The sequence below is a fragment of the Salmo salar genome, chromosome ssa17 (genome assembly GCF_905237065.1).
Source record: "Salmo salar chromosome ssa17, Ssal_v3.1, whole genome shotgun sequence".
NCBI classification, from domain to species: Eukaryota; Metazoa; Chordata; class Actinopteri; order Salmoniformes; family Salmonidae; genus Salmo; species Salmo salar.
Genome location: NC_059458.1, coordinates 58,430,479 through 58,453,203, shown reverse-complemented (window position 1 = coordinate 58,453,203; position 22,725 = coordinate 58,430,479). Strand labels below are relative to the sequence as shown.

Here is a 22,725-nt window from a genome sequence, read left to right as displayed (position 1 = left end):
CTTTATTGTGGTTTTCTGGGTGAAATTGCAGTAGCTGATGACACACACCAGATATAAAATGAGTTGTATATCATTCAATGCTTCATGTTTATTTAAAACTGTAAGACATTTTTACTTGACTCTCGAACAGCAAAAAAAAAAGGCAAATCATTGAGAATACATTTGTATCAATTCCTTTATAAAAAATAACCAAAAGCTGTTACAAATAAGCTTTTGTTCAAAATTGAACTGGAATTTCGTCTATTAAAAAAAAGTTTTAAAGCTTGAAAATAAAACATTTTACATTTGAGAAGGCACAGCCGGTACAAGGTAATAATGCTTAAAGTGTAATACAATACAAAACCATAGAAAAACACTTAGAACAATACAACCAGGTTCACAGCCTCAGATGAACATATCAACCACTATACAATGATATAAAGCTTTATAACCACGCCCTGTCTCTTATAAAGCGTTATAACCATACGCCAGGCGTTTGATAAAGGGCTGACAAGGTACAATGCATAGAACAGCATTCTGAAGAGGATAAATATGGGATAACTTTCTTTTTTTCAAGATGGATGAGATGAGTAAGTAAAAAAAAAAAAAACTTGAAACGAAACTAAAAAAAATGTATCTTCAAGTCAATGATATTGACACAGTTGAAGGCTGATCCAGTAGGTTTGCAGCAGTGTCCTGATTTTTGCTGGCTTAACCTGATTTGGCCTCGAGTCCTGCTGTGTCGGAATGCAGGATTTGAACTTGTGTGGACTGGGCCTATTTGTTCTGGTCGGGCCGGATTTCAAGACTGTTTTGGTCCAGTTGGTAGTAGGGTATGGTACTGTCCTCCAGGAGGATCAGGACTTGTGTGGCCTGTGGGAGAGCAGTAGGGGGGAGGAGGTGTCCAGGCTGGACAAGGGGACTGGGATGGGCCCATTCAGCAGGGTGGGGAACTACAGACATACAGAGGACAAGACCGGTGAGATCCACTGTCAGATAGGAAATAGCACACAATAAAAATGATGATGCCCCCCATATTATACTGAGGTGAAGTACATTCATCTCTATCCCTAGTATAGTGTTCTACATGTGTACTATTACTACTAATGATAGTTTTCTTTATAAAGAACTCTAGCCAAAACTCTGGGTAACTCTGGAGAGGCTGATGACTGGGTTTAAGAATTCCCTAAAATGGTGGCTGAGGTATTTTAACGCCCATCCCTACTGATGATGGGAGGAGAGGCACTTCCTGTTGTGAGAGGGCTGATGGGAGTGGGTGGGGCTCCTGACCCCCCCCCCCCCCGAGCAGGAAGCTGCCCCCCCCGTCCACACCAGAAAGGAAACATCTGTAGCTTATTTTGAAACCCATGCACACAGTGAATCACACACACACTTAAGTACAATCACAGTGAACCGCTCACACACAGAACTAAATAGCGGTGGTGTCATGTGACTCTTGTTGTTGAGAAAATGAGGCTGTTTGGGGGAATCTTCTGTCTCAGCAAGGGTTGCAAAATTCAGGGAACTTTCAAAACATTTTCTGGTTTTCCAGAAGTCCTGGATTTAGGACTACAGATTTACTGCTTATTCACTCCTGGATCCGGGATCCTACAATCGGGATTTTGGGAAACCAGGGAATTTATTGAAGGTTCTGAGAATTTTGCAACCCTAGTCGTAGCTCAAACTTCTAACTCAGACTATCAGCATTCACTATCCCTCCTTTTTTTTTTTTACCAGTTAGAGTGGAGCCCTTTCCCTTTCGGCTCAGCACGAACAAGCAAATACTAAACTGTCCTTCCCTAACCCTTTCTGTCACCCATCCCACAACTTTCCTCTCTGTCCCTCCCTCTCCTCCTTAACTCCCATCAGTCTTCACTCCAGGTGGTGTCACCCTTACTTTCCTTTCTCCTCTCTCTTTATTCTCTTTTAGAGAGTGTGTGTGTGTGTCACCTGGAACAGGGGTCCATGGCCCTGCAGGCGAGCGGGGCTCAGGGATCCTCCGGGACTCAGGCTGCTCCAGAAATGGATACTGGACAGCAGGGGACTGGGGGTGAGGATGAGACCTGAGGGAGTCTAGAGGGGGAGAACAAAGAGTTTATGGAAAGAGTGAGAGATGTCAATTTGGTCAATGTTCTGTTGGTGTTTTTATTGGTGATCTGTAAAATGATCTAGCCGAGTATGAACACACACAGCACAGAGGTTTAATTTCTCCCTGTGGTTATTCAGTCCTGCTGCGTTGGCACTGGTTGTTTTAGTAAAACACTGGAACTAGGAGGGGAGAGAGGGCTTCATACCCTGCTTTGGGGGGAGATGGGGGGAGTAAATTCAAGGCTGACTTGGGGAACTCTTGAGGTCACAGAACTTGGAAAACTAGGTTTGAGCTGAGAAGCTACATATGACATCAATTTCTCTCTATCGCTCTCCCTGACTTAATTTCTCTGTTTTAAGGGGGGTTGTGTTTATGTGGGTAAGGAATGATGCATGCTATTTTAATGTGTTTTTTTGTTGTGGCCCAATAAAGAGGAGTTCTAGATTCTCTCTCCCTCTCTCTGTATCCGTGGTATTACAACAGCCCCTACCTTACGACGCGATTCAAGAGATTTAGGAACATATGGCTTCACTTAGACCTCCCCACCCTCCCTTCCCTCCTTTGCACTCTCTTCAACTTATCTCTCTCCCTCTCTCCTCCTTACTAGTCTCGCTCCCCACCCTATCCCTCTTTTCCGCTTACCTCTTTCACTCATTCCCTCATTTCCTCTCTCCGTCTCTCCTCAATAACTCTCTTACCTCCCTCCCTCTCCTCTCCCTACCCTGCCTGTTTCATGGTAAGGAAAGGACAGACAGTTCCAGAGAGACTCAGGGATAAGTCCAGATAAGTCATGTATTTTCCCCCAATGTCATTAAACACAAATCAGCACACACACAGAGGGCAAGAGTGAAGCGAGTGTATGCGTTTGTGTTCAGGGCTAACCTGGGAAAAGATTGAGGGTGGTGCTGACCTGTGCAGTGAAGAAGGCTGGTGTTAGGGACCCTGAGGGCAGCGCAGGACTGTTGAGGGCAATAGAGCCGATGTCATTGGCTGTCAGGAGCAGGGAGGGTGCGGATATCTCCAGGCCTTTTGGCTTCCTGGTTTTTGGCGGGACGCTATTGGCTAAGCCCCTCTTCTCTGGCGTGGGTGTGACCTGGCCACGGTCTCTGTGACCAGACGATAGGTTAAGGGGTTGAGCACTCTGCTCTGATTCGTCAGTCTCAGGGGCGGGGCTCCGTGCCCTCCAGAGTGCGTGGGTGGGGCTGTGTGATGGGGAGGAGGAGCCGGACGAGGAGTAGGCTAGCCTTGGGGAAGGTTTGGACGAATAGTAGCCCTCGTTTGAGGAAGGGGGCGGCGATGAAGGCAGCGACACCACCGGCAGTGCCCCACCCTTATGGCTGCGGTTCTGAACAAAGCGGATCACCGTGCCACTTTCGTCATGGTGATCATGTCGAGGCTCCACCTTGATTGGCCGGAGCAGATCAGGGGGGCGGAGGAGGTCCTGGGGATGCTGGAGGGAGCTGACGGTAAAGGAGGAGTAGAGGCCTGAGTGGAGGTACTCGTTCCTCCCTGGGGGGCCGCCCCTCACCCCCTCCTCATCCCCCTCCCCCTCTGACAGGGCCCCACCAGTCTCATCACATCCCCGCACACCCATCTCCACTGCCGCGGGGTCCATCTTCAGGATCTCCGGAAAGGACACAAATTTGTACACAAACTTCTGGCCAATCACCTTCTTGATGATGTTCTGGAGAAGAAAGAGGGGAGGAGTTGAAGCATCATATGTTATACAGTTATAACAGTGTAATGTTAACATGCATGCCATGATGTTATATGGTGGTTTGACCTGTAGAATTGGTACAAACATGATCATGCTGTGTTGAGGTATTTGGTATTTATGAGGATCCCCATTAGCCGCTGCAAAAGCATCAGCTACGCTTCCTGGGGTCCACATGAAACATGACATGATACATAGTACAGAATATTATTAGTCGAGGACTGAAATACATATCAGTACATAAACACAATATCTAGGTCTAATACATAACACAGTGCAAATTACAATACAATATTTAAAATGGCTCTGTCTTGTCATAGTCCCCTTTGTGCAGTAAGGTGTCATTTATCTATTTTCTTTTACTGGGTTTAGTGCTAGTTTGAGTTACCTGGGGTGGCAGAGTTCCATCTAATCATGGCTCTATCTAATACTATGTGTTTCCCAGCCTCTGTTCTGGACCTGGGGACTGTGAAGAGACCTCTGGTTGCATGTCTTGTGTTGTACTTATGAGTGTCTGAACTGTGTGCCAACTGCTTGAACAGATAGTTCGGTACCTTCAACATATCAATACCTCACACGAAGACCAATAGTGATGCTGTCAATCTCTCCTCAACTTTCCCTCTGTGTACATCCAAGTGCGATACATGCTGCCTTGTTCTGGACCAACTGCAATTGACCTATGTCCTCCTTTGCTGCCCATGACCACACAGCTGGGCAGTAGTCCAGGTGCGACAAAGCTAGGGCCTGTAGGACCTGTCTGGTCGACTGAGAAGTCAGAGCAACGCCCTATCATGGACAGACCTCTTCCCATTTTAGCAACCATTGAGTCTATATGTTTTGACCATGACAGCTTGCTATCTAGAGTTACACCCAGCAGTTTAGTCTCTTCAACTTGCTCAATTGCCACGTTACTCAATAATGGATCTAAATTAGGTTTAGCACTAAGCAAATGATTTGTCCCAAAAAGTATGCTTTTTGTTTTTGAGATATTTAGCAACAGCCTATTGCTAGTTACCCTTTCTAAAACTGACTGGAGCTCTATGTTAAATGTCTCAGTTATTTATTTGACTGTTGTAGCCGACGTGTATGCTGTTGAGTCGTCAGCAGGCATTAGTCAAGGTCAGTGGAAGGTCATTTGTAAAAATAGAAAACAATAATGGCCTTAGCCGGCTGCCCTGTGGTATACCACACTCAACTGAATTTGCATGAGAGAGGCTTCCATTAACAAAAACTCTGTGTTCCATTAGATAGGTAACTCTCAATCCATAATAAGGCAGAGGATGCTAATAACACCTACATTTTTTCAGCAATAGGTTATGATCAATGACATTAAAAGATGCACTGAAGTCTAACAAAGCAGCCCCCCAATCTTCTTACTATCAATTACTTTCTGCCAACCATCAGTCATTTGTGTCAATGTTGAGTGCCTATCACTGTAAGCATGCTGAAAGTATTTTCTGTAAAATAACTTTGTACTTGATAAAATGTTTTTCCAAAAGTTTGCTAAGCACTTGTAACAAGCTGATTGGTCAGCTGTTTGAACCATTAAAGGATGTCCTGCTATTCTTGGGTAGCAGAATTACCTTTATCTCCCTCCATGTCTGAGGGCACACAGTCTTCTAGGCTTAAATTTAAGACGTGGCAAACAGGAGTCACAATGTATTCCGCTACCAACCTCAGCAGTTTACCGTCCAGGTTGTCGGTACCAGGTGGTTTGTCCTTATTTATAGATAGCAACCATTTTTCACCCTTCCACACAGACTTTGTGGAACTCAAAACTACAGTGCTTGCCTTTCATTATTTGGTCCATTATGCATAAATAGGAAGACTCAGCATTTGTTGTTTGGATGTCATACCTAAGTTTGCTAATCTTGTCAACAACAACAAATATTAAAGTGGTTGGCAATATCAAAGGGTTTTGTGATGAACAAGCCATCTGCCTTAATGAAGGATGAAGCTGAGTTTACTACTCCAGAGCGTTTCACTATCATTCTTTATATAATATATAATTTATCTTAGTTCCATAGTATAGTTTCTTCTTCATTTTGTTTAGTTACATGATTTCTGAATTTACTGTATGTTTGTGAAGGGTTTATACAATGTTGGTGTACCTGGTCATCCATACCAGCAGGTGTGTGTTTGGTGTTAGTGTAGTGCCAATGTAATCTATGGGAGTTGTACCTGGTCATCCATACCAGCAGGTGTGTGTTTGGTGTTAGTGTAGTGCCAATGTAATCTATGGGAGTTGTACCTTGTCATAGTAGTAACGCAGGGCGCGGCTCAGCTTGTCATAGTTCATGTTGGTCTTGTTCTTCCTCAGGCCCCACAGTTTGGCCACCTCTTCTGACTTGAGAAGTTTAAACTCCCCGTCGTTGGACGTCCAGCAGATCAGGTGCTTGTGGCTCTGGTCCAATAACAGCTGCAGCAGGAACTGCCACAACGTGATGGCACTCTCCATGACTGGAGAGAGGGGGGAGAGAGGGGTCAACACCGTCAGTTACACTTGCACTGCATGTAAATCGACAAACACACATTCTAACCCTCAAGTACAACAAGTACAAAAGCCTCCCCCATGTCCCGCCCCCAACCAAGAAGGCATTTCCTGCACAATAAAAGCCTACCCATAAAGACAGAAAACACACCAACAACACATTTAGATCATCACTACAGCAGACACTGGAGTCATAGTATTATGCTACTCCTGGCATCATGTGCCAGATCCGGTGCCAACCAATGTACTGTCTATAAACATATGTATGCCTATGAGGCCAAGTGCCAGCCAGCGACATCATACATCTCATATTACAATATGATGAAGTGGGGAATAAAAGCCATTACTGCATATGTAATGAGACACACCAGGGGCTATGTAAAACTTTCACTCGCTGGAGAGCTTGGCTGGCTGCCCAAATGATAAGAAGGCGGGTTAACACAGCAGCTCTTTGTGAATGAGGGGCAGCCTGGCAGCTTCAGTACATCAGAAAAGTCAGAGAAGCTTGTCCACTCAAACTCTATGCCACTCCACTAACACGCATGCACACTCAGTCACTTGCACTCACTCACTCATATGCTGTGCTTTGACTGTGTGCTTCGTAGTAGTAATTATGTTTCATTATAGGTCAAAATAAAGAGTTCAAGTGTGCGTGCTTGTGTCAGAGTTCAGGGACTTGGTGCTGCCAACTATGGCCAGACGGGTGGAGCTAGGGATGTTTCTGTGGTGATAAAAGAGGATGTGGTCAGTGCCCCTCTGCCAAGACAGTCCACAGCCCAACGACACTATTTACCTTGACTTCACTGTCCGTCTGTCTCACACTCCACACAGACAACTTTCTGTGCACCTCTCGCTAACTCTCTCACACACCCGTACACACACACACATATTCCCCAGACACAAGCTTGTCTGTTTGAAAATACCGAACAGAGAATCCTGCTTTCCCTCCTCCTCCATCCCTCTCAGTGGGAGAGAGACCATCCAGGAGAGGAAAAAGGTGAATACCCCCTCTGTCTCTGTTTCCTGAGGAGGTCTCCTGTGTGTGTGTGCATGTTTTTGTGTATGGTAGGGATGTGTGTGTATGTAAACAGTGTGTCTGATGGGAGACCATAAAGCTGTCTAAATGAGGACTTCCTCTCATTCTGCTACAGGGCGTCTTCCCGGGGAAAGACCAGTTCCAACTCAAAGGTAGGAATTCCTGTCACCGGGAACCATCGGAAACACAGTGACCTCACAGATGAGACAAATGGACGGGTTTCCTCCTCGCCTCGCTCTGGTACGGCAACACATACACACCACCCATTTCCTATTCCACAACAACATATGGAGAATGCATTGCATACATGTATGTACTCTGGGTCTCCCCCAGGACATGTTGTGGCATGATGGATTTAGTAGTTGATGTTCCATAGTGACAAGGGTTAACTAGCCAAGCTCAGAGACAAAAGAGCAGGATCTGTTCATTTGGAGATATCCGTAGCAATAGTAAGGAAACCAGCAACTCTGCATTGCTTGATAAACACTGGATTGGTGCAATTAAAAATACTGTCATCATAGATTTACATCTGTTTTATTGCAGCATTGAATATGTCCACGTTATTTATTTGTACTGTTTGGGATGATAGGCCCACAGCCGAGTGTCACTCCACCTGGACAGGTACACACACTCTACATGTAGCTTCTGGTAGAGATTATTTATTTTGTTGATGGGGAGTTTCTAGTATCTTATAACAGTGCTATGACACAGAGAGATAAATTATACAGCTGGTCCTCAGGACAGGCTTCTCCAGTATCGACCAAACGGAAACCCGTTATGAGCTCTCTCTCTCTGTGTGGGGGGGATTACTTAACCATGACTAAATGCGCTCTCTTCCTGCGCACTACCGATGGAAAAACTAACTAGCCACTGCGCTACGCGCTCCTGTCGCTAGCACGTACTGTACAACCAACAGTGACTTCATAGGCTATAATGCCTCTGGTCGCTGTATCGTACCAAACGCCGTATATAGACGCTCTAAAGTATGGGTTATCACCGGTGGAACGCCGGGCTCGGGTTTGTGCAGAGCCATCGGTGTTGGAGAGCCTGGAACACTCAAACGGCTCTTTGTTTGCCCCATGACTCATTTTCAAGATGTTGTCTGCTGCCAGCTTCAATCCGGAAGCGCATGGCAATTAGTCTGTAGAGTCCAGACAAACCAGAAAGTCTACTAGAGTTGTTAAAGGGCCATGAGCGCATTTTCACACCAACAGCTAATTGGAGTTTCCAAATGCATCACAATAAACAAGAAATTGCGCGAGAAAAGCAGACTAGAGCACCGTGACAGACCCGAGCGATTTGAGTTTGACATCCAATGTGTGAATAACGGAGTAGCCCAATGTTAGCAAACAACAAAACGAAAATAAACGCAACTTTTTTTATGGCGTACTTTTATGAATACAAGGAAACACATACATTTTACGCAAATGTATACATGTGTGCCAAGATAGCGTAACAAATCGCGGATATACTACTAGCATCTATCGACTGTCGTCCCCTAAATTTCAAGTTCATTGTGATGACCGAGTTATATCATATTTCCAAACTATATTTTCTGGTACAGAGTTCACTTCTAAGTCATCATCACTCAAACTCGGTGACTATCCTGGTTTAATAAAGTGAATATGAATATCATAGAGAAGCATGCCTCCACATACCCTGGTGTTGGACGTCTGCTTTCCTTCTGTATATGTTTTTAAAGAGAATTCCGTATAATGCGCTGGTTTTCCATTCTGATGCCGTTTGAGCTGCCGGACTCGAGACTGTAAGGGGATCCGGAGATTTTTTTTCTTCTTCAGAGCAGGAAGTCGGAGCGCGCAGACAGAGAGCCGGCTCACTTCCTCTCGCGCATTATTCCCCAGGTTCTCCGCAGTCTGTGTAAACACGCTTTTCCTCCTCTTTGCGCCCGCACACACAGACACAGTAATATTGTAATTCTGCTACTTACTGGCCCAACTGACGTCACCTTCTTGGCCAGCAGCTGGAGGCGCTCGTGTTCCTTCCTCCACACACACACACACACACTTTGACTGCTCTCTCTCTCTCTCTGTGTGTGTCTCTGTGTGTGTGAAATCTCATTGATATCAAATTATGGAAAGGCATTGGGCTAGTTGTTGCATTCATTTTCAAGAAGTAGGCTATTCTTAAAATTCCCCATCATCCGCACCACACACAGACACACGCGTGCACGCACTTTCATTCTCGCGGGTTTCACTTGAGGTCAAAACGGAAGTAGAGGAGCTCTTTAATCCTTCCACATGTTTTAGTCCAAGATTCCATTCACAGCTCCTTTAAAGCCATTTTCCCCGAAGTTCATGGTAAACGCTGCAGATGTCGGTTCAATCGGGAATTACCATTAAATGTCAAGTGCACTATAACGTGGATCATACACGGATCGGATTGAATCCTGGCCTTAGTGGAATAAAGTGATGTGATTATGTTTGTGTCAATGAGAAAATGCAATAAGTAGGCTTATGTGTGCACGTGAGTTTGTGTGTGTTGGGAGTGGATCCACTTTTCCGGTTTCATGCATGGGTTTCCTCTCACTGACAGGAAACTGTGGCTCACAAAACATATGCAGTCATATAGGTCAGTAGCCTACACATGGCCGGCGTTATGGGCAGGCCTTAGGGGTCCTGACCCACCCTACTGTAGTTTACTTCCTTGTCCAAATCAAATATTTAAATATTAATAATCATTTATTTGACCGAGACGCGCCCTGACAGAAAGATGCATCAATCTCAGACAAAGCATCCGAGCAAGCTGAACTAAACAGTTAGAAACAAAAACATTATATTATTATATATTATTTATGTCCAGACAGGATCAGATACATGGGCTACATATATGCCTCCTGTTGACAATGCTTCCGTTGAAATTTGCATAAAGTGGAGGGGAGCTCCACTTTTTCTACCGCGCCACTAGCAGTGTTCTCTCTGCTCACCTTCCCACAATCCCCTGCACATTTCTCTGTGTGTCCTCGTTGAAAATGAATGGGGGCGGGCTTCTGCAGAATTCGTTGCTGGTGAAAACCTTCAGACCATAAGGGCGATGTTTTGCTCGCTCGGATGCTTTCTCCAGTGAGAGTTTCGGCAGAGAGGAAGAGGCGAAGCCCGATGCGTTTGTATGGGCATAATATTAAGACCTCAGTTTATAGCTTGCCTTCCTACCTTTGGGACGGTGACTCGCATGGTTAGGGCGGTGACATGAACATCTCGACATTATATACAAATATCTAGTTTCAGATTCTTTTCAATTGGAAAGGAAAGTTGGCGAATGCACTATTAGGATGATGGCTTCCACTAAAGTAAATGGATGTTTTTCCTAAATGATTTAATTACTCCTGTCTAAATAAAATAAAACAATTCTAAATACTTCACCAGAGAGCATGACTTAGTCACAAAGCGATCATTAGCTTATTATTATTATTTTTTAATAACTGTGCGTAGGTTTACACCTATTTGGGAAGCCTGCAATTTGGGCTGCGCGTATGGCAATAGGCCTAGCTGATTGTGTCTTGAGTATCATTTAAAATGTTGCAACAACGGAGGGTGTGTTGTGAAAATATGGCATGTCTCTCTCCAGAATGCATGCTCTCAGCTCTGCAGAATGCGCTCAGTTGTCTCCTGCCAATTCTTGCTAATTCATTGTGTGAATTGTTTGCCCTTTAATTGTATATGTTAATCAATTCCCCAGTATGTCGCCAGTAGTCCTAGTAAATGTACCGTTAATCCCCCATGATTTTGTTACATTCTTTTATATTAATGCATGTATTAATTACAGTCATTTAGCCTACTGTTCTCATTCTCTGAGTGGAAACGTTGGTTGCAGAGTTCACAACCTGCTGACTTACCTAGTTAAATAAAGGTTAAATAATTGAGCAGTGGCGACCTGTTGTTCAGCTACCCCACCTGTTTTGCGCCCCACATTTTTTGCACCCAAATGTTATTTTGGCATAAATGTCACATATCAGTTTGCAAACAATGTAAAAAAAAATATATATATATCATTGAGTTAATAAAGCAGCATACAAACATGGCCTCTTTTTTGTTTCTTGTGTAAGGCTGCTCCAAAATGTAGGTGTGTCAGCCTAGCTCAGTGCTTTCTGTGGTGGTGGGGCAAGCCAGTAGAAAATACAGAGCATTGTGCCGTGATTGGCTCAGTGTTCTGTCACTCATGGAGACACTACGTCACCGCCAAGTCTAAGGGTAGAGCTAGAAAATTCCAGCCCCTTGTGTGCAGCCTTAGAGTTACATTAGAAGTGCCCATCCATGAAGGCTCAAGGTCATTGGCCACAGATAAAATGACCTCAAATCACATTATATCTACAGGAGCTTTGATTGGTCAACATCATACTTTCAAAATCTTAGCTAGCAGTCATCATCATGTCTCAAGTCGAACATCTACTGGCAAATCATTTTAATCCTTGTCATATGAATATAAATAATGAAGAGAAATTATAGATAAAACATATCGGTGCTCAACAAGTTGGAAATCGCAAATTCAACAATGAGTGGTTTTGAAGGAATCAGTGGCTAACAGCAAGAATTGCAAAGCAATCATTAGCCTGATATTCAGTGGAGTGGCTGTGTGGTCCCAAGTCTAAGATTAATGGTTTCTTTCTCTAGTTAGTGCAATTAATGTTAATGCAATTAATTTCGTGTTGTGTTGTGTAGTGGCTTTGCTGGCATGCATCTCAACACACTCATCCAACATATTACTACTTTACACTCAAATTATCAAAATGTTTCTCTCTAAACAAGTTAATTATCTATCTTAAGGCTTTCTTACTTGTATATTTAAAAACATATATATAGATCTAACTTCATTGGAATATATCTACAACTTTTTCAAAATGTCAATGCATGTGTCTATACACACGCATACGCACGCACAAGCACACTTTTAAAATAGAGGTTCTCTAAGAAAAATGGTGGATCTTCTCCACTTGCATCATGTGAGGCTGGAGAAAGAGTGTTTCGGGATATTTCTTGAATGTTGTAGCTTGTTGTATTACCAGTAAATAATGCAGACAAAGTAGGTCAAGGGTATAAGTAGAGGACAAGGATTAAAACTAAAATCAAACGTTAAACTCTGGCTCAACTCAATTTCTTGAGTGGCTCTCTCTGGCATTTCGGCAAGCCTAAAGTTGGTTGGATGTCAAAACTGAATTTGTATAGCTTATAGTAGCTTAGAAATCACTTCGGCAATACAAATACATAAATTGGATCAACACCTATTATTGGCAACAACAAAATTATGAAGTCCAAATTTGACACTTTTCCATTAAATTCAATACAAAAAATGTGCAACTTCCTCTGTTTAGAATTGCGCTTTGGGTGAAGGGAACAACGCGAGAGTTTGTCACCTCGCTCCGCCTATTTCTCTCTGGTAACAACAAACAGCGCCAAACTGCTGTAACCGTTCATGGACCGAACCCCGGTGTGTAGCGTTCCTGACGGAACAATGGACCCGTTATGGAAAAAAGTCAACTCATTTACTGGACCTATTCCCCGGTCAAGACACGGACACCGAGCAGCGGCTATTCGGGAACTTATTATCGTGTTTGGAGGTGGAAACGAGGGGATAGCGGAGGAGCTCCATGTTTACAACACCGGTAGGCTAACGCGTTAATTAACTAGTTTAACTAGCTAATGGATGCTACACATTTTGTGTTTGAAAAGTGAGCTAACTTAACTATTTGGTTTTCCTAGCCATCTGGTGCGACTAATATGTTGATGCCTTGAAAGTTTCACAAACATTCTCTGAAACTCAGCAACCAGCTTGCTTACTTGGCTAACGTTAGCTAGCGAAGCTAACCAAATTTCTATCCACTGTCTATGGTTGTTATCGGGTGTAGTTTCTGTGTAGAATAGCTAACTTAGCTAGCATACAATTGATGTGGTGTGGAGCAGATGATCACTTGAGAATCTGGAGGCAATATAGCTAGATAGCTAACAAACAATTGTCGACTCAGCAGTTATAAGCTATATTGCGTAATTATAGTCACACAGTGCATTATCATTGAGTAAACATGAGTTATTCACAGGTGATCAGATCTCTGGCCCTTTGTCTAGTCTCTAAGCAGTGGTTTCTCCCAGCGGTGAGAGGAGACATCCCTCCAGGCTGTGCTGCCCATGGCTTTGCCTGTGAGGGAACCCGCATCCTGGTCTTTGGAGGCATGGTGGAGTTTGGCAAATACAACAACAGCCTGTACGAGCTACAGGTGAGGCTCTCCTACTCACTAGCGTCTTCAGTAATAAGCATCGTCTTGTCATGTTTTATGCATAAGGTGAAGTGTGCTGCAGAATTGTCATTCACAGACCTGTAGCTCTGATGGAAGGTCTAAATAAGTACAGCGTCTTTCCCCCTTAGATTGTATGTTGTCACTCGGATGGATAAGATGCCATAGTTGACCTCTGACCCCTTGTCTATCAGGCGAGCCGCTGGCTGTGGAAGAAGCTGAAACCCAGGCCACCAAAGAACGGCATGCCGCCCCCCTGTCCCCGCCTCGGACACAGCTTCACCCTCATTGGGAACAAGTGCTACCTGTTCGGGGGACTGGCCAATGACAGTGAGGACCCTAATGGCAATGTCCCAAGGTATGGAGCTATGTACCTAGCTCCAACAGTCTCCAACGCAGCTTCTCTTATCAGGGTACTGAGGGTTGTGATAATCATAAGAAACCTTAATGCTTGCTCTGTTACTAATGTTCTCATCTAGCCTGGACCCAGATCTGTTTGGCCACACCGATGACCATAGGAGTTGGCAAGACAGCATAAACAGATCTGGTACCAGGCTAGTTCTCATCCCACTGGCTCTCTCTGTTTTCTCTCTGCAGGTACCTAGATGACTTTTATGAGCTGGAGCTGCAGTCAGTGTCAGGGGTGAAGGGTTGGAACATTCCGGATACTAAGGGTGTGGGTCCGTGGGCTCGAGAGTCCCACACGTCGGTAGCATACACTGGGACAGGCTCCCCCAAACTCTACATCTTCGGGGGGATGAGAGGCAGTCGCCTTGACGACCTCTGGCAGCTTGACCTCGGTAACCTCATCTCATTCTACTACCTTGCTTTGATGAACCACAATCTGACCAAAACACTTTGAATGAACTAACCTCCTTGGTGTGAATTCAGGTTGCTGTAACCAACCTTCAGTTTCCATAAACTGCAACCTTGCATTTGTGTTTGTGGCGATGAACTGATTGAAGTGAGGTAATCTATCTGGCTCTCTGAATCCACTCTCTTCTGTCTGCTCTTTAGAATCTATGACATGGTCTATACCTGACACTAAAGGACCCCCTCCTCTACCCAGAAGCCTTCACTCTGCCAACGTTATAGAAAACAAGTAATGGAAATATGTATTTTGTGCGTGCTGTATATGTTTGTGTGGCATCATGGATGTTTGCCTAATATGGGTTTGTTTTTTTCTTTGCCTCTGTGTGGGAAGGATGTATGTTTTTGGGGGATGGGTCCCTGTTCCAGAGACAGACAAACCTAACGCCTTGGGAGCTGAATGGATCTGTACCAACTCCTTATCCGTGCTCAACTTAGGTCAGAATCATACTCATTATTACAAGCTTATCACTTAGGGTATCTGACTAATCACATAACCGGCATTCCATTTAAATTCATATTATGAGAATCATCATATTGAATTGAACCCAGTAAGGTTAAATCAATCAAATGTATTTATAAAGCCCTTTTTACATCAGCAGATGTTACAAAGTGCTTGAACAGTTTACCCCTTTTCCTGTTGATATCAGACACCATGACATGGCAGAGCCTAGGCCCAGATCAGCAACAGGGGCATACAGTGAGCCAGGGTGACCAGGGGGACCAGGAAGAGCCCCAGCCCAGCAGCGGGGGACCCCGAGCCAGGGCAGGCCACTGTGCTGCCTCTGTCGGCTCCCGCCTCTACATCTGGAGCGGCCGTGACGGCTACCGGAAGAGCTGGAACTATCAGGTGTGCTGCAAGGACCTGTGGTATCTGGAGACAGGTGAGAAGAGGGACAAGGATACTGTTAATATCAGCATATGTCTTATTACTGTAGCTCAATGTGCTGCAGAGTCATACCATCTTTAAAGCATATTTGTATATATTAAAAAAAACAAAAAAAAAACCTTTATTTAACTAGGAAAGTCAGTGGAGAGTATTTCTCATTTGCTCACACTTGCTACCTGCAAGGCCATTTTGCTGCTACAACTTAACTGTGACTTGTGGTGTTTTCAGAGCGGCCCTCCACCCCAGCAGCAGTACTACTGGTCAAGTCCACCGTCAACATGCTCCATGTGGCCTGGCGCCCCCTACCTGCAGCAGAGTGTTACATCCTCCAGCTGCAGCCCGTCTCCCCCTCTAACACCCCAGCCAACCCCACAGCCCGACCCAGTACAGGTGCCCAGGAGAGGAACCCCCAGGACCAAGGTGAGAGGAGAAATCTACCTGCTGCTCACACACAACCAATCAGAGACCACTAATTTGAATAGGAATGACAACAGTGAATTTCACATGGCCTTCAGAGGAGTTCTGTCTGATGCCAAGCTATTGGCTTTGAAAGTGGTTTAGAAGCAGAAGCCTTTGTCCAGGGACATCTGGTCCACTCTCAAGGCCAGGGTTGACGTCTGTACTGGGCCAGGGTTGAAGGTTGAAGCAGGCTAAGAAGAGGTATATATGTAAAGCTATGCTTGATTTTCCTCCAGATGTCCAGTCAGCTCAGGTCCCAGACGACCCCACCTCACAGGAAGCCCAGAAGACATCCCAACAGGTCAGATGGTGACCCCTTACATACATATCCAGTTGTCTTAGCTACAGTGCGGGGAAAGTGTTATATTCAGATGGTGTTAGTACTGCCATTGAGACCGTAACAGCTAAGCTAAATGTTACATCCCGATTTAGTTAATGCTACATTGACTGACACTGAATATTGCGGTCTCTTCCCCCTGCACGCCAGGAGGTGGCTGCAGGGCAGAAGGTGACTCCCATGGAAGTGTCAGAGGCTGTTCGAGACCCCCATCCAGAGGGAGAAAGTGATGCTAGTGGAAAAACACACGCCGAGCCCTTGGGACAGGAGGGGGACCCCACAAAAACCTCCCAGCACTCGGACACAGTGGCGAGCAGTGAGCACCAGCCAGGTAACAGCATGGACCCCAAGCTAGCTTTTTACTAGTATGGTTTGAATATCATCGGCATAACCAATGAGTCCTTCCTCATTCACAGGACAAGAACCTGACAGCACTTCCTCAGATCCCACCACGGTCAGATGCAAGGTGGGATTAGAATACTAAAGAAGTTATTCATTTTTCTACTACAGAGACTGAAGGAAGTAATCCCTGTCTGTGCCCTCTAGGTATCTGGTGAGAAATCAGATGAGTCTGAGTGGTTTGATGTTGGAGTGTTCAAAACCCTGTTCTCTGAGGTTACCCACTACTACCTGCCACCTGAGAATGACACCATCTACAGCAGACCCACTAACACTAAAGAGGTAAGCCACATCTTGGCTTGAATCTTAAATGACAGTATATAATGAAAAACATGCCCCAGAATGTGTGCAGATAACATGCAGTAACCATCTTCAGCTAGCAGTCATTTTTGTTAATTTGTCTCTAATCTGTTTATTGATTTCCCAATTTGACACACACACACCACACTCCCACAGATGAATTTGCAGGGGCCTCAGGACTATGAGTGGAGGGAGAAGCAGGAGCTGTGTCCAGGTGTAGCCTACAGGTTCAGAGTAGCAGGCATCAACAGCTGTGGTCAGGGAGACTTTAGCCCTGCCAGCGAGTTTAAAACCTGCCAGCCCGGCTTTCCCGGAGCGCCCTCAGCTGTCAAGATCACCAAGGTAAAGTACACCCCTACAGCCTGCTTTACACACAGAGAAGGTTACTGACGAGGGGTGTAAATGAGGCCAAGCACATTAACAGAATGTGCTGCCAGCATTCGTTATTGTTCAACAGAGGCTTCAGAGAGCTCACATGGGAGATTGTGATTTCTTGCTGCCTTTCTAGTTCCACAATATATTTCTAGTTTTATCATATGTGTATCATAGTTTCTCCTAAATTAGCTGCTTTTCCTCATCCTTTATCCATCAACCACTCCTCCCTCCCCTCAGGCTAATGACTCGGTCCACATCACATGGGACTCCCCCACCTCCCCGTCAGGTAAGATCCTGGAGTACTCCATGTACCTGGCTGTGAGGAAGAGCCGGTCCAGCAGCTCTGAGCGCCCTGGCCAGCTGGCCTTCATCAGGATCTACCGCGGCACCAAGACCTCTTGCACCGTCAGCCCCGCCCACCTGGCCAACGCCTACATCGACAGCTCCGCCCCCAACCGGCCAGCTGTCGTCTTCCGCATCGCGGCCAAGAACGAGCAGGGCTACGGGCCCGCCACACAGATCCGCTGGCTACAGGGTACGCGGCAAGACGGGGGGTGGGGGGTGTTTATCCTGACTCTGAATCAGTACTCTGGTGGCATACTGACTGTCACAACTGAGTGTTCTCTAACCATGGGCTCTGTCTCCTTTCAGATGCCAGTAAACTCAAAGCCTCGTCGTCACAACCAGACGGCAGCCCCACAGAGGCAGAACAGGAGGCAGCAGACAGGTGAACAAGCTCTGCTCTGATCTGACTAAACCTTAAAGGTTTATATGAGATGAGTTGTCCCTTGCCATTGTCAGGCTTGCTCTTTTTAGAGTTTGATGTTAGAGGACTTATTGTTTTTTTTTTCTCCTCATGTCTTGCAGCTCAGGTTAAAGATGGACTGCCAGACGCTTGCCGATACCCAGGAAAGATGATGTAACTAGTCAGAGGGCATGACTACTTTCCAACCCGAGCCATGTCCCTCACAAAAAGGCTGTACAGAACTTACAGATTTTTAAGTTATTTATGTTTTTTCTAATTGTTGTACATAACTGTTGCCTGTGTTAATTTCCACCTGTCATTTGACCACACTGTATTACATTATAGTGTACAAAAAGTTGTACTCCCATTTGTATTTTTGAAGTTAAATAGATAACTGATGCTATGACCAGAGAATTTCCCCTCTTGTCAAACAGAGTGAATGTGCCTTAGTGTATGAAGGGGTTTTGAATGGGGATGATGATGATCAACCGGCCAGCGACTGCTTCACAATAATTAACATGTAGCAAACCTGAATTGAGCAGTAGTGCGACATTTTGTGTATTTATAATTTGGGCCAAGTCAATGGTTCTATTTCAGCCTCAGCATGCAGAAGTATTTTTGTAAGTATAACATGATTCCAACACAGCACTTCTTACATGCCTTGTGGGTATGGAATGTGAGGGTTTGAGTCCCATCAATTTATGTTGTTCATTTACCATTTGATATTTATGGATACTGTTATTATCATTTATTCAATTGTCTTTATTTCTATTTTGTAGCCATAGGAAGAAAGCCATGTGTTTATCTTAAGCTATCCATACTTCTGTTAATACATAAATACAGTGATTGACACTACCTTTCCTCTCTTATAGCACTGTAGCTCACTATGCAATGTGGAAATCACTAGATTTCTTTAGGCCGCTCGTGTTTACGAATTGAATAGTAGATTTGATCCAGACATTAATTCCATCTGATTCCAAAGCTACTTAGTATGGCGAAAGCGAAGATGCATATGATTCAAATATTTTTTATTGTTGAAACTAACATTTTTTACCATATGTTACTCATTGAGTATGTAGCCTAGATCTAATTGTTTTTGTTAATATGAGCTCATTACAGGAGAGAATTGTTTTAACATTCCCGTTTTGTTACAGGGTTGTATTGAAAAATAATCCGGGCGGCATGACTACGTTATCCCTGTACTCTTGGTAGGTGTATGTTGTACAATGTGTCAAAGGAGAACCTAGAACATTGTGGACTTTTGTTAACAGTCCAAATGTGGTTAAAAAACACCAAGAAATAAAACTGGTCATGACAATCTACTAATGAGCATTGACTATCAGTGTGTGTGATCATTGTCTGAAATCAGGTCGTCTGTGGCATCAGTTATTTAACATCTACCGGTAAATGACAAAATACACCGCAGAACCTTTTTTATTCAATTTGTGAAAATGGATCAAACTGAAAACTTAAATTCATTGTAGCAAGTGTTCAGGACTGACTTATTTTCCAAGAGCCTATGTAATGTTGCCATTTAACCACATGGGGCTAAAATTGAAGTAGAGTTAAGATAAATCTCCCATGATTCCGTGCGAGTCTGTAGTTCTCTGCAGGATAGCTCGTTTTGTCAAGGAATCGAGTTCAAGAGGTAAGCAACGATCAAAACATTATCATCGCTAAAGTGGTAGCATTCTAAATTGTGCCCAAGAGCTAGCCAGTTAACTTGTAAGTTAGCTTGATAACTGATTTGACATTGTTCAGTGACCAGTTGTTAGCACGCAAGCTAACTATCTAGTTGGCTAGAACCGTGGCAGTTAAAGCGCCACTTTCGAAAAGAGTAGAACTAGTTATTTCTCTAGATGACTGGCTAGCTACTGATGACAGCTTGGATATCTGTGTCTTTGCTATTTGTTTTTGTGCGACAGTGATCAGCAAAACACAGTTGTTATGCTATCAAGTATTAACGTTAGCTAACGTTACTCACCACTCAGTACTTGCATAGTCCGGGTAAGACAGTCAGCTGAACTGTTTAGTGTTCAGTGCTGGGACTGTTTGTCTTTGCTGGATCGCCTTGTCTGTATTTGGTACGTCTGACATTCTGTCTTTGTTCTTTGGGTAGCTAGCTACATTTCTCCAGGGTGGGTGGTGTGCTTGAGATGAGGCCAATATGTCGAGTGCAGTGTTTGCAATCAAGCATAATCATCCCTCACTTGACCACGCGTATCCACAACAGAAAGTGGAGAAATCATTTGAGACCGAGGCTGTGTAGTTACCTGAGCGGCTGTCATTTGCACAAATAGCTGGGGAATTTAGAACCACCATGGTAACAACTGCAATTTGCCCCATCCCACCCGTCGTACCATCCTTTCAACATCAGTCTTTACCATGTCTGACCTGCAAACAGAGGAGAGCAGTGCCCGTCTCTTCCCTTTTGAAGTTGGTTCTGTTTTATGATTCATTTTGTTGAGCTAAAGCCTTTGTGGAGATGAAGAAGTGGATCGTGCTTTGATGTCAATCTTTCTTACTAATTGGATGATGTATTTGAAAAGGGATGGAGTGGAACAACCCACAGCTCTCGCTTTCCCTAACCTTGTTCTTCTCTCTCGCTATATCCGTCCATCCAGTAGGGGCGAGATGAACCCCTCTGCCCTTGTCCAGTCCGGCCCCCTGCTCCCATGCCTGGACCCTGGGGGGACGGTGAAGCTGGAGGGGCCCGACATGGAGCTGCAGAAGATGCTGATCGATGAGCGGATGAGATGTGAGAACCACAAGATCAACTACCAGACTCTCAAGGCTGAACATACCAGGTAACAGCCCGGGAGAAGTGTGTGTGTGTAATACCATAAATACTGATGGTGTGATGTGTTCACACTTGTATATATCTCCTTCGCTGTGTTTGTCCCAGGCTGCAGGATGAATTTACCCGGGGGCAGGGAGAGCTGAAGCGTCTCCTCAGTGACAAGCAAACCGCCCAGGAGAAACTGCAGCTGCTGCTGGCTGAACTCCGAGGAGAGATGCTGGACAAGACCAGGGAGCTGGAGGAACTACGACTACAGGTACTGGAGCTAGTCCATAGAAAACACACCTACTGACTAGTGTAGTGTCCCCTTTGTGTATGGCAGTGTTTCTGTCTCTGTGCCAGTGTGTATAGCAGTCGGTTTGTTTTGTAAGGTGCTGACCCCCCAGCGGTTGGAGCTGTTGAGGGCCCAGGTGCAGCAGGAGATGGAGGGGCCTGTCAGAGAGCGCTTCAACAAACTGGAGGAGGTGAGCCTCGCGCCCCAGAACACTTCTGTCTGTTCTCTAATGCTATTTACTGTTCTATTGTTCTCCACTGCTTCTGACTACTTTTAACTACCTCTGCCTGCCTCTGCTTCTGTTTTTCATGCTTCGTACTGCTTCTATCCAGCTTCAGCTGCTTTGCATAGCTTTTAACTTATTCTCACACTTTAGTTCCACCGTGCTCTCGAACTGTCACAGCTGTAACTGCTATCTCCACAGCAACCGCTTGAGAACTAAGTGTTGAATGTTTTTGAGGGCAGGGATGGGTGGGCCATCACACTTAAACTGTCAGATTATTGAGAATGACAAAACAGTACATCCGTTCAAATTCAACTTTTTCTGTTTCTCCTCCTTGACTATAACCAGCCCTGTTCTCTGTGTTCCTTGCAGGAGACTGAGAAGTACAGGTCTGAGTATAACAAGCTGCGGTACGACTACACCTTCCTGAAGTCTGAGTTTGACCACCAGAGGGAGGAGAGCGCTCGCATACTGGAGGAGAAGAAGATCCGCTTTGATGCTGAAGTGTGTGTGAGACATAACGTTTTTAATGTGAGGTCTGATACAGTATGTTTGTGTTTCCATATACACTACGTGACCAAAAGTATGTGGACACCTGCTCGTCGAACCATCTCATTCCAAAATCATGGGCATTAATACGGAGTTGGTCCCCCCTTTGCTGCTATTACAGCCTCCACTCTTCTGGGAAGGTTTTCCACTAGCTGTTGGAACATTGCTGCGTGGACTTGCTCCCATTCAGCCGCAAAAGCATTAGTGAGGTCGGGCACTGATGTTGGGCAATTAGGCCTGGCTCGCAGTCTGCATTCCAATTCATCCCAAAGGTGTTCGATGGGGTTGAGGTCAAGGCTCTGTGCAGGCCAGTCAAGTTCTTTCACACCGATCTCAACAAATAATTTCTGTATGGACCTCGCTTTGTGCACGGGGGCATTGTCATTCTGAACCAGGAAAGGGCCTTCCCCAAACTGTTGTCACAAAGTTGGAAGCACAGAATCGTCTAGAATGTCATTGTATGCTGTAGCGTTAGGGGCCTAGCCCGAACCATGAAAAACAGCCTTTGACCATTATTCCTCCTCCACCAAACTTTACAGTTGGCACTATGCATTGGGGCAGGTAGTGTTCTCCTGGCATCTGCCAGACCCAGATTAGTCCATCAGACTGCTAGATGGTGAAGCATGATATATCACTCCAGAGAAAGCGTTTCCACTGCTCCAGAGTCCAATGGCGGCGAGCTTTATACCACTCCAGCCGACGCTTGGCATTGCGCATGGTGATGTTAGGATTGTGTGCGCCTGCTCGGATATGGAAACCCATTTCATGAAGCTCCCGACGAACAGTTCTTGTGCTGACATTGTTTCTCCAGAGGCAGTTTGGAACTCGGTGGCGAGTGTTGCAACCGAGGACAGACGTTTATTTTACGCGGTCCTGTTCTGTGAGTTTGTGTGACCTACCACTTCGCAGCTGAGCCGTTGTAGCTCCTAGATGTTTCCACTTCACAATAACA

At 45.0% G+C, this 22,725-nt stretch overlaps 3 protein-coding genes across 11 annotated transcripts in view; 2 read left to right on the top strand and 1 right to left on the bottom strand.

Annotated features, from left to right (window-relative positions):
- Positions 1-68: 68 nt before the first annotated feature.
- Positions 69-9,338, bottom strand: LOC106576184 (ETS domain-containing protein Elk-3). 2 transcript variants are annotated; one of them, XM_014153161.2, is made up of 5 exons: positions 8,968-9,338; positions 6,034-6,242; positions 2,951-3,752; positions 1,930-2,052; positions 69-932 (listed from the first exon to the last, which is right to left on the bottom strand). In XM_014153161.2, the coding sequence occupies exons 2-5, from the start codon at positions 6,238-6,240 to the stop codon at positions 757-759; spliced, it is 1,308 nt and encodes a 435-aa protein (XP_014008636.1). In that variant the 5' UTR covers positions 6,241-6,242; positions 8,968-9,338; the 3' UTR covers positions 69-756. The 2 variants fall into 2 exon arrangements, with proteins under 2 accessions (XP_014008636.1, XP_014008637.1); XM_014153162.2 differs by having other exon boundaries at positions 2,979-3,752; positions 8,968-9,287.
- A 3,333-nt stretch (positions 9,339-12,671) lies between these two features.
- Positions 12,672-19,249, top strand: LOC106576182 (host cell factor 2). Of its 2 annotated transcripts, none has more exons than XM_014153159.2 (16): positions 12,672-12,926; positions 13,387-13,535; positions 13,748-13,911; positions 14,151-14,353; positions 14,571-14,655; positions 14,758-14,861; positions 15,074-15,307; positions 15,541-15,732; positions 16,008-16,072; positions 16,259-16,439; positions 16,525-16,574; positions 16,655-16,789; positions 16,964-17,149; positions 17,420-17,717; positions 17,834-17,909; positions 18,050-19,249. In XM_014153159.2, exons 1-16 carry the CDS (start codon positions 12,737-12,739, stop codon positions 18,057-18,059), a joined length of 2,322 nt encoding a protein of 773 aa, XP_014008634.1. In that variant the 5' UTR covers positions 12,672-12,736; the 3' UTR covers positions 18,060-19,249. The 2 variants fall into 2 exon arrangements, with proteins under 2 accessions (XP_014008634.1, XP_045555775.1); XM_045699819.1 differs by having other exon boundaries at positions 12,683-12,926; positions 13,359-13,535.
- Positions 19,250-19,473: 224 nt separating this feature from the next.
- Positions 19,474-22,725, top strand: part of LOC106576181 (centrosomal protein of 83 kDa) — an 8,202-nt gene continuing 4,950 nt past the window's right edge. For 5 of the 7 annotated variants that reach the window (XR_006760133.1, XR_006760135.1, XR_006760134.1 and 2 more), the window contains exons 1-5: positions 19,515-19,575; positions 20,555-20,734; positions 20,833-20,983; positions 21,099-21,191; positions 21,597-21,734. Coding sequence is in view for 4 of the 7 variants with exons in the window: in XM_045699815.1 (XP_045555771.1) it covers positions 20,562-20,734; positions 20,833-20,983; positions 21,099-21,191; positions 21,597-21,734 (555 nt within the window). In the remaining 3 variants the exon portion in view is untranslated. Of the gene's footprint in view, positions 19,576-20,551; positions 20,735-20,832; positions 20,984-21,098; positions 21,192-21,596; positions 21,735-22,725 lie in introns of all 7 variants that reach the window. The other 2 variants (XM_045699816.1, XM_045699817.1) reach the window with 2 other exon arrangements.

What these genes read in the sequence shown, in the direction of transcription:
- LOC106576184 (XM_014153161.2), bottom strand. Translation starts at nt 6,240, where the DNA reads ATGGAGAGTGCCATCACGTTGTGGCAGTTCCTGCTGCAGCTGTTATTG. An exon ending in TGCGTTACTACTATGACAAG is followed by an intron (nt 3,753 to 6,033) that starts GTACAACTCCCA and finishes TTTCTTCTCCAG; the next exon opens with AACATCATCAAGAAGGTGAT. An exon ending in GCCATGGACCCCTGTTCCAG is followed by an intron (nt 933 to 1,929) that starts GTGACACACACA and finishes GTATGTCTGTAG; the next exon opens with TTCCCCACCCTGCTGAATGG.
- LOC106576182 (XM_014153159.2), top strand. Translation starts at nt 12,737, where the DNA reads ATGGACCGAACCCCGGTGTGTAGCGTTCCTGACGGAACAATGGACCCG. An exon ending in GCTCCATGTTTACAACACCG is followed by an intron (nt 12,927 to 13,386) that starts GTAGGCTAACGC and finishes CCCTTTGTCTAG; the next exon opens with TCTCTAAGCAGTGGTTTCTC. An exon ending in GACCCACTAACACTAAAGAG is followed by an intron (nt 16,790 to 16,963) that starts GTAAGCCACATC and finishes ACACTCCCACAG; the next exon opens with ATGAATTTGCAGGGGCCTCA.